General features: G+C 35.0%; 1 protein-coding gene across 1 annotated transcript in view; it reads left to right on the forward strand.

Moving 5' to 3' along the window:
- AKAP6 (A-kinase anchoring protein 6) overlaps positions 1-13,710 on the forward strand; it is a 234,126-nt gene that overhangs the window by 174,224 nt on the left and 46,192 nt on the right. The window contains 2 exon segments of the mRNA XM_040558408.1: positions 7,860-8,006; positions 11,453-11,677. Coding sequence (XP_040414342.1) covers positions 7,860-8,006; positions 11,453-11,677 — 372 coding nt within the window.

Genomic DNA, 13,710 nt, shown 5'->3' on the forward strand with positions numbered 1-13,710 from the left:
CCACAACAGACTTTGTAATGCAATGATGTAATCTTGGCTTTGTGTCATTTATATTCAACCTAAAAAAACAATTTTCCTGAATAGACAGGCTGACAACAATATTGTTCAGTGTTGGTTTTTATTTGGATTGTTTCCAAATGGTTCATATGCCTCCACAGTAACACCATGCCAGCTCAAGTTTTTACTCTGAATTCCGAAGTTTCCCCTTTTTCTTGTATTTTATTTTGCTTTTAAAGCCCCAGTTCTGTTTGCGAAACTAACCAGCTTGGCCACAAAATTAGGATGTATCTTGCAGAGTGCATTCATTTTACTTTTTGCATATTTTTCCTGAGGTCATGTCAAGGTTAGTTTGAATTCCATCCTACATTAAGACTTCTTTCACAGCTATTTAGCTCTGCAGCCTACTCCCCGCTGGGGTCTGCCCCTTGGGCACGTCAAAGCTTCAGACCTGACAAATCACACACAGATGAAGCTGTACAGTTTTTTAAACAGTTTCATCAGTAACGTGCTTTTTTTTTCTTTACACTATACTCTTTTTTTTCCACTGGAGTTTATTCTCTGAATTGCAATATCCCGAAGACTGATTTCCGTATGGAAAATTCCCTTGCGCAGCCGAGCTGTAACATGGAAATGGCGTTGTGCGCTACGTGCCACTCACAGCCCTCCACAAACCGAAAGTACTGCAGCTCCTCTTAATTAGCAACAAGCTATAGCTCCTTGTCTAATAACTGTAATCGTATTGTTAGCATCAATTTGAACAGAAGAGCCTAAAACTATAAAGGCTGATAAATATTCAAAATTTATCATCCATATTGTGCACCCGATAGTGGTACAGGGGAGCTGCTAGCTGTTCACAGGAATAAACTTCTGTCATCCCAGGGATTACTTGGAGGAGTAAATGTTCATCAGTGTCAAGAAATGACTCTGTGCTTTAACAGGAATCCTTATGGGACCTGGGAAATTTGAAGTGGGTGTATGTGTGTATATATATAATCGGCTTCACAACTAGATGCAGGGTTTTCACCACCTACATTCATGCACAGACACCCCCTACCCCCGACCCCCCCATGTATGTGTCAGCGCACAAAAAACAGTTCAAAGTGTCTAATGCAGCTTGCAGGTGAAAAAGAAAATTTCTAAAATTCTTAGCTGCAAACCGCTATCTATATTTTAGCGTTTTGTGAAACTAATGGTGCAACACCATTTCCCGTTTAATTGATGAAGTTAAAATGCTTGGCTGCTAATGAGTGTATTAGCAAACAATATACCCTTAACAAGCTTAAGCAGCTCAGGATTTTAAAAAGCAGCTTACTGTCCTCCTCATTTTTATAAGACAAAATGTACTGCCTTCTACAAATTGCTTGATCGACTGATGAAGTACTATAATTATAGTTGTATTGCAGTTTTGACAAAGCCACAATAACAGATTGTAGTTTAGTCCCCACTCCAGGCACACAACTCTTTGCATTACAAAACCCAGTTTTACTGGTCTAATTCTTACTGAGAACAAAAGGCACCTGGAGATGTTAACTATATACTAAAAGAAAACGTGGAATCTAGGAAATAATAATATTGAAGCATGACTTTTCTTCTCGCAGCTAGCTCATTGGGAATGGTATCTAATGAAGAGTTGTCTAAAGGGTTGCTTGTTTGGAACTAATTAAAGACAGATATCCTAAATAGAAAAAGGATCATGGGAATTACATTAGGTGTCTGGAGACTTGTTATTCTTTGGTACTCTGAGTAGATTGTGGAAGTTGTTAGGGATTCAAGAAATAAGGCAAGCTAATAAAAAGTTCTATTTTTCTGGTTATTGGCCAACTATTGTATTTTTGTTTGCAATAAGATTTGAGCCAACAGGCTAGAGGCTTGAATAAAACATTTAAACATTTGTGCATTAACACATTATGGTGAAAAGAGAGTCTTGTGCTTTCACTCAGTGCATTTCAGCCTTCAATTAATGTGAAAGCACTACAATGCCTATGCAACTTCTCTTGCCTAGTGGTGCACCATTTATCATTGCAGTTTTACATTGACCTTGACACCCACTTCATTAGAATAAAGATTGTCTACCATTTAGGTTACATTGTTCCTCTGCACAGAGACCCCATGCAAATTTCTGTTCAGATAGAAGAGCTGTGAGCCTGTCAGAGGTCATCTGCATTAAATGATTGCAGCTATTTTCCAACTGCTTCTTTTCATTCTACTCAATTCAGGCTAGGAGGATCAATCAAGCCCTCTGCCTGAAACAGTGGGACTGCTGGGAATATAACTGTTTTTGGTAGTAGTGGATATGCCCTAAACAGTATTAAATATTTAATATAAATTCATTAAAGGGCATACAAAGTCTTCAAAAAGATATTACATTTATACTAAAATTTAAAGGGTTGGGATCACCTTCCTTAAGAAAAATACAGAACAATGGGTATCAACTGCATAATTTTTTAATGTAGGCAAGATTTAGTTCATGAAGTTACTTAATATTTCTTTCAGTGTGTTTATTTCTCCAGCTGCCAGGGAAAGGAATGTGCAGCAGAAGTGTAATCCTCATTTGTTACTTTCTGAAACAAAAAAGCAAGGTGTCTGTTGGGGTTTAAGACAGAAGTGCTAAGATTTGTTTTGTTTTACAGGCGTGCACACATATGCACATGCTTGCTCACACAAATACATATTTTACTACTGTGCATATTTGTAGGGGGGAAGCAAATGGAAATAAGTTAGCGCTCTCCTTCTTGAGTTTTCTGAGTGATATAATTGGAATTAAATTATTAATGGGAGATACTTAAAAAAGATTGTTTTATGATCTTCTATTAGAGAATTTGCAATTCATTTTAATATTTGTAGTTTGATTTATATTAAAGATAATGCAATCTATGTCCAATTAACAATACATAGCCAATGTAATATGATTTCCAGATCATGCAAATGGAATAAACTAGAAGAGGAAAAACTGATTCTTAACCTCAGATGTAATTTGCTGTGTGAGTTCTGGCAATTTTAAATGACATTGCACTTTTTAATTTTTCCAAAGGCTCAGCAGCAAATTTATCCCAATCAAGAAAGCCTATTATTAATTTACAAGGACAATTGTAGGAGTCTTTATAATTTCCCTGTGCAATTATTTGCCATAAATTGCTAATAGTGAAATACATGAAGTTTGCAAGAAACAGCAACTGCTATTTATCTAGACAGATCACTCAGCCAAGATCCTGAATGTTGTCCAGAGGTTCTAGTACTACTGACAGCATAAGAAATATAACCAAGCTTCTGGACGGTTTCTAAAATGTTTCACACTGATAGTACCAAAAAGGTAGAAGCATTAAGAGCTATTGTGACGGGGAGGCTGGCCTCTAGCAGATTCCTTCACTTTGCTTGTATACAGCTGAGCTTTGGACCCTGGACTTGGGAATAAAAAGACTCTTTGTTCATCACTGAATGGCATTAGGCATGGGCTTCCTAAGGGGCCACCATGAAGCCTAGCATGAAGAGTGCAAACATTATCCAGAAAGCAAAGTGAGAATGTGTGAAGAGATGATGGACAAATATTGCTATATGTGTGTTGCTATATGTTTATATATATTTTGTTACGTATCTTGTGAATTTGCTTGCAAAGGATTCAGTACTCAAATTTATGCATGTAGTATATATTGAGAATGAGTGCCACCACTGAGTATGTGTGGCACATAAAACGTGAACATGCGTGTGTATGTATTTGTGTGTGCAGCAGCTGAATCATTGCAAATGGCAAGTTTTTAAAATTTAAAGATATAATCTCAGTAAAATAAAACGGCAGGTCACTCCGTCCTGATCTCAGTTGCCTATCATACGGTGCCATTTGACTGAAGACATTATTTTAGTATGTGAATGATGGGACACAGAACATCTACAAATAGCACACCCTTATTCCGATAATGGAGAAAGTTCACTGGCTTAATTCTTCTGTACTTCGTAGCCATAGCTCCACTGTGTGTTCAGTATGTCTGGTCTCTTTTCACTATAACCAACAGAAGCACCATACAAAAGTCTTACAATGGATGTCTTAATCTCTCTGTGTGCTTTTAGAGCATTATTTTGAATTCCATCATGCAGGCTTTTTTTTTTTTTTCCTTTCCTCTTCTGAAGTTTTATTACAACAACAGAATTCCCAGGGAGCTTTAGGGGCAAGGTTCACATAATATTGCCCTAAAGTTTTGCTCGAGGGGTGGAATCTGCACCCTAGTCCTGATCATCTTTTTGTGGTGTTTCTCTTTCTGAAAGATGCAGTGCGTAGTCTTACAGAGTTGTTAACTGTGTACAGATTTTTTTATTGTTTACCAGACAGTGCACATCTACGAACCTTTCATGATGATTTCTTTCTCTGACCTCTCAGTGACTAGGCATCTTGTTCCTTAACACTGAGGGAGGCTGAAAAATGCTTGAGTTGCTCAATGTGTGCCTTCTATACCAGTTTCAAAATGGCTTATTCTTCTGGTTTCCATGGTGACAATTAACACTGTTACAAGGCATTGTTCCAGTCTCCATTTGGGCAGAATTTTCGGGTGTGATTTTTCACACAAAAAATGTTTTCTATACATATATTTTTTTTAAAAAAAGAAAAGGCATAGTTTAGTTAAAGTGTCAAAAAATGTGTCTCAATCTAGCCTGCCTAGGTTTCTCAGAATATTTTTATCAGGGGAAATAGGGTTTTAACTTGGTTTGTTTTGGAATTTAACTTCTTGTGGTTTAAATATTTTTGCCAAACTTATTCATGGATAAATGTTACAGCTTTTTGCTAAAGTTTACTATTTTTCTCTTGAGAACTATTGATCATATTGAGTCAGAGGGAATAAAAAGCCCAAATTCTTTAACTTACATAACAATGTTTTGAATTTCTTTTGAGGGGTTTCAGGAACACAAAGGCAGCCATGCATGCACACAGCTAATCGTGCTGTAAATATTTTGCACTTTTTCCATTATGTTTTTTTTTCCCCAGTTTTTGTGATATGACAGGTGTTGTGGGAAATTAAATATTACTCATTTAGTGACTATTGTGGTTGTAGCAAAAAAAATAAAAAATGGTACTTTAACTTTCTTAATCTCATTTTTGCCTATTAAATGGTAATCTATATCATAGCATCCACAGACTGTCACAATGGAGCTGCCTTTGCTCACTTAAAGCTGAGGAAAGAATGAATCTGAAGATTAAATTATCTTCTCACCGCAGGATTAAGTAGTCCTACCAGACTAGGGTTGTGCAGCGCTGATAGAGCTGGTAGCTAATTTTTCCATGCAACTGCTTAGAGTGTAGGTGTTTAATGGATTAAAAAATAGCATTAGCAATAGCATCTAGTGCTATCAGTTCTTAAACTGCACCTTCTGTACATTAAGCCCTTCCCTTAACTTAAAATACACACTGCATATTAAATATCCAGAAATGAAACAATACAGACTCTCAGTCACATACCGATACATCTAATAATGAACTGAATACTTTCATCTTTTACAGTTACAGTATAATGCATTTTCTATCAATCAGCACTTTCATCATGCTTGTTTATACAGTAGGTTACATGATGACAAAGACAGAGAGTATACATAAAGTCTAGCTTATTTATTTTTTAATGTAATAACATTTTATAACATCTGTCACACTATTTGGATTATGCTGCATTGCATTATTTTATCTAGTCCAAAATTAGATGAAACATCTTATGTTTCTGTGTTAACAAGAACATTGTAGTCATGAAACATGCACCGTATTTTATTTCTTCGTTGGTCATACACTGCCCAGGAACTTAACCAACCACAGTCCACCCCGCAGCAGCCCCTAACAGGTGCTATATAACAGCCATTAACCAGCTATGCCTGCACCAGTGTCACACAGCTAGAGGACTCTCTCAGTCTATTAATTCACTTGACAAAAGAAAGGGAGTAGCACGAACTGGATTTCAGTGCTTAGCAAATTGGACTCTGGATTCCCCTTGATATTACATGTACTTATGGAAATAATTATGCAAATCCTTTTCAGCTATATCATCTTTAAATAGAAATCAGATTACATAAAGGAGATTGTAATCACCTCCAGTAACCATTCTAGTTGAAAAGGCAAAAATATGGACCGAGAAGTGTACTTGTTGAACATTTCAGTCCAATAAAATGTTGTTACCTCTTGGAGAATTCAGTTCGCCAGTGCCAAATCTGGTTGATATCTGGTATTGTACGTTTCTGAAACCTTAGCCATAATACTCCCTGTATTAAAAGGCAAGTTCTTTATAAACAATTCCTTGTTTTTTACTATGCATATTCATGTAATTTTGGATATGCAGACACCTGATCAGTGTTCATTAATAATGAGAAATGGTTTAAATCACCTCATTTAAAACATTTGCTCTATGATCCACAAATGACTAATATTTGCTGAAGTTTACATAATACAAATGATGTGCATGTGTTGTGTAAATGAAAGATTAAAATATGAAACTAACAATATGCAAACATATGCATGGAAATGCTGAGGACCTGTTAGCTGAAACAGTGATTTCACACCTTTATTATTTTCTTTAAGCTGTCTCCAATTGTATTTTTGCTTTGTTTTCCTACAGAGCATGTTCTTGGATCTGGCAAAGGCACCCATGTTTTAAACATTCCTTATTCAAGTTTAATTTTTTGTACTTAGCCCAGTTACTAGCATTTGCAGTATGAGCTGCTGTAGCAGCTTTCTTGGCTGAACATAAAGCAAATAAAGCTTTGTGTTTAGGATGCAATTTGCTAATAGCTCTGCATAATTTACATATGTCTCGTAAACACCTTTGTAAGAATGTATGCTGAACTCTACTTTCAGTAAAAGGTACATTTTTGACTGTCTCAGAAGTCCTGTTTCTATGAGGGGTTTACACATAACGGAGAGAGCTTGACTATAAGTACTGCGTGTATAGAAGTGTATGCCTGTGTTTAAGTTTTATTTTTTGAGGTACCATGCCAGCTACCACAACATGATTAATCACTGTAGTAACTATCAGATTTAATACTTAATTCAGGTTTTCAGAGAATAAAGGTTTTAAAGAGATTTTTTTTTTTGCAAGTGTCTCTACATTAGAATACGTCTTTATAGAATATATATGTACAGCTAAAATACTGAGAAAGTCATATTAAAGTAATTTAAAAAGAAGTTTCAGGTTTTAGTCCTGTTTTCTTCATTCTTTTTCATTTTTTAAATAATAAATACCAGTGCAGGAAATAAAGGGTATTCACAGCTTGAAGAGAGTACTGGACTGTGGGAGCGTTGCAGTTGTTGTTCGTGTGCCATTTCACTCTTGGTTGATGCATTACAAATCAAGTTACTGCTATTCTGTTGCAAGGAAGTTATGTCTAATTGTTTTTCTAAGGTGAAGCTCTCACGTTTGCCTGTGCCGCAATGCTTAGGGCCCGTATCTGAGACAAAATCCTGAATGAGAGGGAGAAGAAATAAACTTTACAGGAAGCCTAATTCTGAAATTAATTCCTTGGGCTTTTTCCAGTGGAGAGCCTCAGTGCTACTTGCTTTCTTATTTGAAAAATAAGGTACCAGCTGACCTGAATGATACAGAGGCAGAGCAAGGTTCAGACCAGTGAGTGTTAGTGAATGCACAAGTGAATATAGTGAGTGAATATCACCAGATGTAATCAATTTCTAACTGCCTGCATTTATACGTCACCCAGAAGACAACATGGTTGGTACCTAAGTCTCTTCAGATATGTAATGAGAAGGTTGCATGCTTAAATAATAAATTAAGGAATAGCATAGTGAGTGTGATTATAACTGGGCACATAGAATTAAATTTTAATTTTTAGAGAGAAGACTCTTCACAGTAGCTAATATTACCTATTTCTTTTCATTTTAGAGATACAATGTAGAAATGTCAATCAGGCACCCGAAAAAGATGGAACTGCTCAGTAAGGTTGAAGCTCTGAAGAAAAGTGGTGTTTTACTACCAAATGATCTCCTTGAAAAAGTGGATTCAATTAATGAAAAATGGGAACTGCTCGGGGTATTTGCATTTTTATTACTGTTTGTGGGTTATGTGTACATTTTTGTGTGTTGAAGTACGCTGTCTGTCTGATTTCTAATTTGAGGCACAAATATCTCTCTCTTTCAATTCACCACGTACATTTCAAACAAGCTACTCATGCTATTATAAAAACTCCATAGTATTTTCCTCTTCTGTTGATTTTTTTTTATTCCATGCTTGTCTCCTGTCTGACTTTAATAATTTTAGTTCTTTAATACATAAAAAAATGTAAGTAAAATATGCCATGTATTACGGGTATGCACCAAGTCAACTATAATGCAGTATATCTGATATACACTGACTGTCATGCTTGAGTGAATGTTAATAGAATTTATTCTGAAGGTACATGGTAGAGACATCTACTGTTTAACTATTTACTATACCCTTAAGATGAAAAGTGGGGTTGTCACTGCATATTTCAGGTCACACTGATGGCTCAAAAAACAAATATGCAGATTCTGTACAAATCTGAATACCTGAAGCTAAAAATACAGCCAGGATATGTTTCATGCTGCTGTATTCAGCTCACTTTTGACAAAAGCCAAAAAAGTTTCATGTAATTCATTTCACGCTATGATGGGCTGGGTCTCAGCCAAAGAGTGAGATACAAGAATCTGGCAAAAAAAGCAATATAGAGATTCTGTTACCCAGAGACCAGTGATGGCACTGTGCAGGAGACACTATTGTCCTATTGTTGTAAAACAGCCGAGAGAGAGGTCAAACTATATATTTTTCCATCTACTTCTCTCCTTAATTGCCTTCACTTCAAATCAAGGGTAAGATAAATTTATAAATTACTTTAAATGATTAATTATAGATGTGTGATATGAGCAATACAGTTACATTGCATATTTTTGCATGCTATTATCTTAGTTTAAAAACATTTCTACTATATTACGAATAAGCTATATATGCAACCTGCCAGCATCTTTTTAAATACTGACTTATGTCACTTCAGCTTATTTGGTAATGCAATAGCCATTTTACAGAGGGTGGGGCTTTTTTAGTTCAGCACAGTTGTTTCTAACCACTTGATTCTCTAAATGTGCAAATTGTCAGAAAACATTAAAAGTTGTCTTCTAACTAGTGAGCTTATTACTTTCTAAATTTAATACGTAGCATTAACAAATGCATTTTCAAAGTATTTGAGCATGAATAAATTTACTAATAAAAATAGGACTTACTAACCTATTATTTTACATCTAATTATGACAAATTGTATTTTAAAAATAATTTTAGTTGTAATTCTTACATTTATGACTTTCAGTGTATTTAATCAGATTAATTCAGTGGTACTGATTACAGCTGGTAGTATATAAATTATGAGATAAGTAACTGACATAATTCTAAAAATCTAGAAAAACTCTTTCTTAAGAAAAAATTGAAGCTCTCCACTTCTCTGTATGTTAAAATCAAAATATACCTCTTGATTAAGTTTTTCCATTAATTTCAGCATTTACAGAAAAATGAAAAATAAAGTATTACTGTTTTCCTGCTAAATGTAACTTCATGAATAATAAGCAGAGTTTGATAGAGTTTTGTTTAATTTAATAAAAATCTTTGCAGAAACTAACGGCAGTAGGCATACTGTTTTAATTGGCATGATTACGTTTTAATTGGCATGAAAAAAAATTAAAGACAAGGATTTTAACTTCTAACAATGGTAAAATAGAGGGATATGGTTTTTAATATTACTTTCATCTAAGGTGAACAGTGTGGAATGGAAATACATTAGAATGAAATGTCAGTGGTGCGTACAGTTTAATCTGTGAAATTTTGTCCCCTGTGCTGAATATTACTCTGTCTCAATTGCATATTAAACAACCCTATCAAGGCAGGCATTGGCATCTGCTGTGCTGACACAAATTGTGAATTAAATGAAATTGATGTCCTCTGTCGTATATTTATGAAGACGGACCATTCTCTGAAGTATTCTGTTTATGAAGAATTTATGATTGCAAACTGTTCCAGAACAAAAAAGTGGCAATAAATTCTTTTTTGTGACCCTACCCTCCAAGGGCATTGATTTCACCTCCTGCTGCTACTTTTGTTACAGCATAAAAACAATAGCTAGCGCTGGATTCCACCGAGGGTCTTCAAATTATCAATATTTGCACCATGAAAATAGAAGGGTGTTGCCAGGAAAGCATGTTTTTCAGTTATGATCTCCTAAAGATGTTATTTACAGAATGCCACATAGTAGATTAATGTCTGTTGATCTAATTTTATTTGCGTTTAAAGCTTATTTTTGGAAGCTAACTGCAGTATTATAAATTATATTCTAGTAACTTTCTAAAGCATGTATTTTCAGCTGACTGGGTCACCTAAAACTGTGTCTTCGTGTTACAACAATTAACCACCACTAATTATCAGTTTAAAAGGTTATTGGATGTGATTGTCAGTGTATATTCAATATTCTACAATCAGTAACACAGATCTAGTGCTTATTATAAGTGTCAGACTGTCAGCCTCTTATAGGTCAGATAAAATACTGCTTGGCATAGAGGAAGCAGGCAACAGCATATCTCCCTTGTGATGTTAAAGGACTGCCTTTCGAAATACTGAAAAGGAAGGTAACTTTCTATCTCCGGCCTCTTCAGAATATTCATTACCATCACAACATTCACTATCAAAATGTTATTCAGTGGTTCTTTTATTAGAACTACTACTTTGAAAAGCTGTAGTAAATTAGTTTCATTAGTGATCAGAGGTGAATGTTTATTCTGGTCCATTATTTTTAAAGTGGATGCTTAACATGAAGAACTTAAATCCAAATTTAGTTGCCTAAACAATTGGCCTGATGTTCAGGAACATCAAGGCTTTGCAGTTTCTAGCTTATTGGTGTCTGGATGAGTTCATCCACTTTTAAAAGCAAGCCAGATGTTTTGTGACCTGACTGCTCTGCAAGTTTGCTGCAAGTTTGGAAACTATGACCTGACAGTTTATATCTCACGAAATATTTCAGTAATGTGATGTTTCCCTAAAAACATAGATGGTACCTTGCATAAGAGCTTGGTGGACTCAGTGCTTGTCATATTTTCTGTTCTTACAGCCTAGAAACTAATATGTCTTATGTTTATAAGTATCTAAAGCAACTGATAAATTCTGTAAAGCAACTAGTTTACAAAGTTATGTATCATTTTGTTTTCTCTGTCCACAGTTGCTCTTAATAAACATTGATTTATCATGCTTCCAGCAAAGTCAATGACCCAGAGAAAACAGCTCTGGGGCATAAGTGGAAAACAAGGATACAAAAAATGAAATTGATTGAAACAAGGAAACAAAGAATGAAATTGATTGATATTAGTAGTAATTTAAAAATAAAAACATCTGTGGTCATCTAACAGATGCTTCTTGCTGCACATTAACCTGTATATGTTTTGGTATGTAAGACTAATCTATATTTTCTTTATCTGATGCATTAGAAAACCCTAGGAGAGAAGATCCAAGACACAATGGTAGGGCACAGTGGGTTAGGTCCACGTGACCTGCTCTCGCCTGAAAGCGGCAGCCTGGTAAGGCAGCTGGAGGTCAGGATCAAAGAGCTGAAAGGGTGGCTGAGAGATACAGAGCTTTTCATCTTCAATTCCTGTCTGAGACAAGAAAATGAAGGAACAATGAATGCTGAGAAACAACTGCAATATTTTAAGGTAATAAAAAAGCAATCATAGTTTTCATAGAGACTCTTTTTTGTGGTAGGATAAAATATTTATCTTATACATAGCATAATGCAATGCATGTACATATGTAATCATACATTCATGTTTTCACCTTTATTTGTGTACAATGTGCTCATTCAATTTGATTTTGTTAAATCTTTGCAATAATATTTATTCCTTAAACTTTTTGCAGAAGAGATCTTTAAAGGGCTAATCTCACCAAAGTTGAAAAGCAGTATTATCCTTTCATTCTACTTCACTATAAAGCTGAGATTTATGAGAAGCTTCACTCTGAATTTCACTTCCTACATCAGTTATTTTAATTAATATGTTGTGTGGCCATCAGTTTAATAGCCTATTTCTCTACATGTATAAGTCAAGAATAGCCCATCTGAGGTCACATTTACAGAGGTATAAATTTAGCATATCTTAGAAAACATTGAAGTTTATTGTGAACAGATATGTGGAAAAAGACATGTACACTATGAGATCTGTGTTAGTCTAGGCCACATGTTAAGCCTAAGCCTGGAGCTTTATGGAAAGTAGAAAAAAGAATTGTAGTCATTATGCTATATTCAGACGCTTAAGCTCCTTCAGCTGAAGGCCATCATTCAGCTTTACAACTGATGTAGCAGAGATTGTATGTTTTGTTTCATTCCCCAAAAGTAGTGGGACAGTTTAGGAAAGAGGGCTATTAAGTTGGCAAACAAACCTGATAGAACCATGTGATTTTCTTCTGTTCATAGCTATGACTTATAAATAAACCCTCATCTGAGTCCTCATTACAGGTCACTTTACTCTGCAAGTGATCTTTGACCAAAGAATAAGAAACAAATCACAAGTAATTGTCGAGCTTTAGAGGTAAAGAGGTTTTTCTCTTCCACTAGTACATCAGGGTGTCTAGGGCAACAACACTCTAAAGGCAGTGGACAATTTATTGAATACTCACCTCAAAGGGCAGGTTGCAAACACTTCCAAACAAATATTTTTTTTAGACAAGTGTTCAGGAAAACAACTGCGGAAAACTGACAGTCTTCCCAATTAGACAGTATTTAACTCTTCCTTTTCCAGTCATGAAGATTAAGTGGGAGGGAGGGTTGTGTCAATGTAGATAAAGTTCTTGTGTTTTGTGTTTTTTTTTTTTTTTCTCTTCCAGGTTCCTGAACATGTCCCTTTGAGTGCAATTTTAAATTTTCTTATGAGATCCATAATTGTTTTGTCTTTTTTCCCAATTCTTGGCCTCCTGCTAAAAGGCAAAGAAAAAAAAAAAAGGCTGATTCTATTTGTTCTATCAGCAGACTTAAAAGGACTGTTTATAAACCTGCAGAAGTTCACAGCAATAGACCCATGTTTTCTTAGGAAATGCTGGATAGTTCTTATTTCTGTGGAAAATTATGGCATTTATAGAAGGGCATAACTAGAGATTTAAAAATCTGATTTCAGACAAACTTGTTTTTAAAGTCCTTTGCATATATATGTAAATGAGGATATACATATGAACAAAACTATTACAGCAGTGTTACTTACATATTTCAAATGTGCATAAATCTTTCAAGTTAAGTGTTTATATATGCCATGATGTCATGCCAAGAGCTCTAGAGATGTTAAACAGGATAGTACCACCCACCATGATATAATCAGACTATTTCATTACTTGGTTGATTATCTATTAATTACATAAATAATACATTAATTATTTTCAAAATGGTAGCCATTAGAGTATAAAAAATAATTACCTATCAAATATGGTGAGAGCACATCACTTTGTCATATATATTAAACCATCTTTGTCTCATTAAATCTGAAATCCACTATACCTAAGTTTTCCATTCTTCACTGATCTCCTGGGGAAGTGTATAAAAGAGAAAATGGATATAATTAACAATACTGCAATGTATAATACATATATTTGAGAAAGAACATTTAGAACATTTTCAGAAACATTAGCTATGCCACTAGTAGGAAGCCTGCTGGGGTTTAGTCTGACTTACTTTCCACTTAACTTAAGAGTTTAACCTTATTAC

This window comes from Cygnus olor, chromosome 5, assembly GCF_009769625.2.
Source record: "Cygnus olor isolate bCygOlo1 chromosome 5, bCygOlo1.pri.v2, whole genome shotgun sequence".
NCBI lineage: Eukaryota > Metazoa > Chordata > Aves > Anseriformes > Anatidae > Cygnus > Cygnus olor.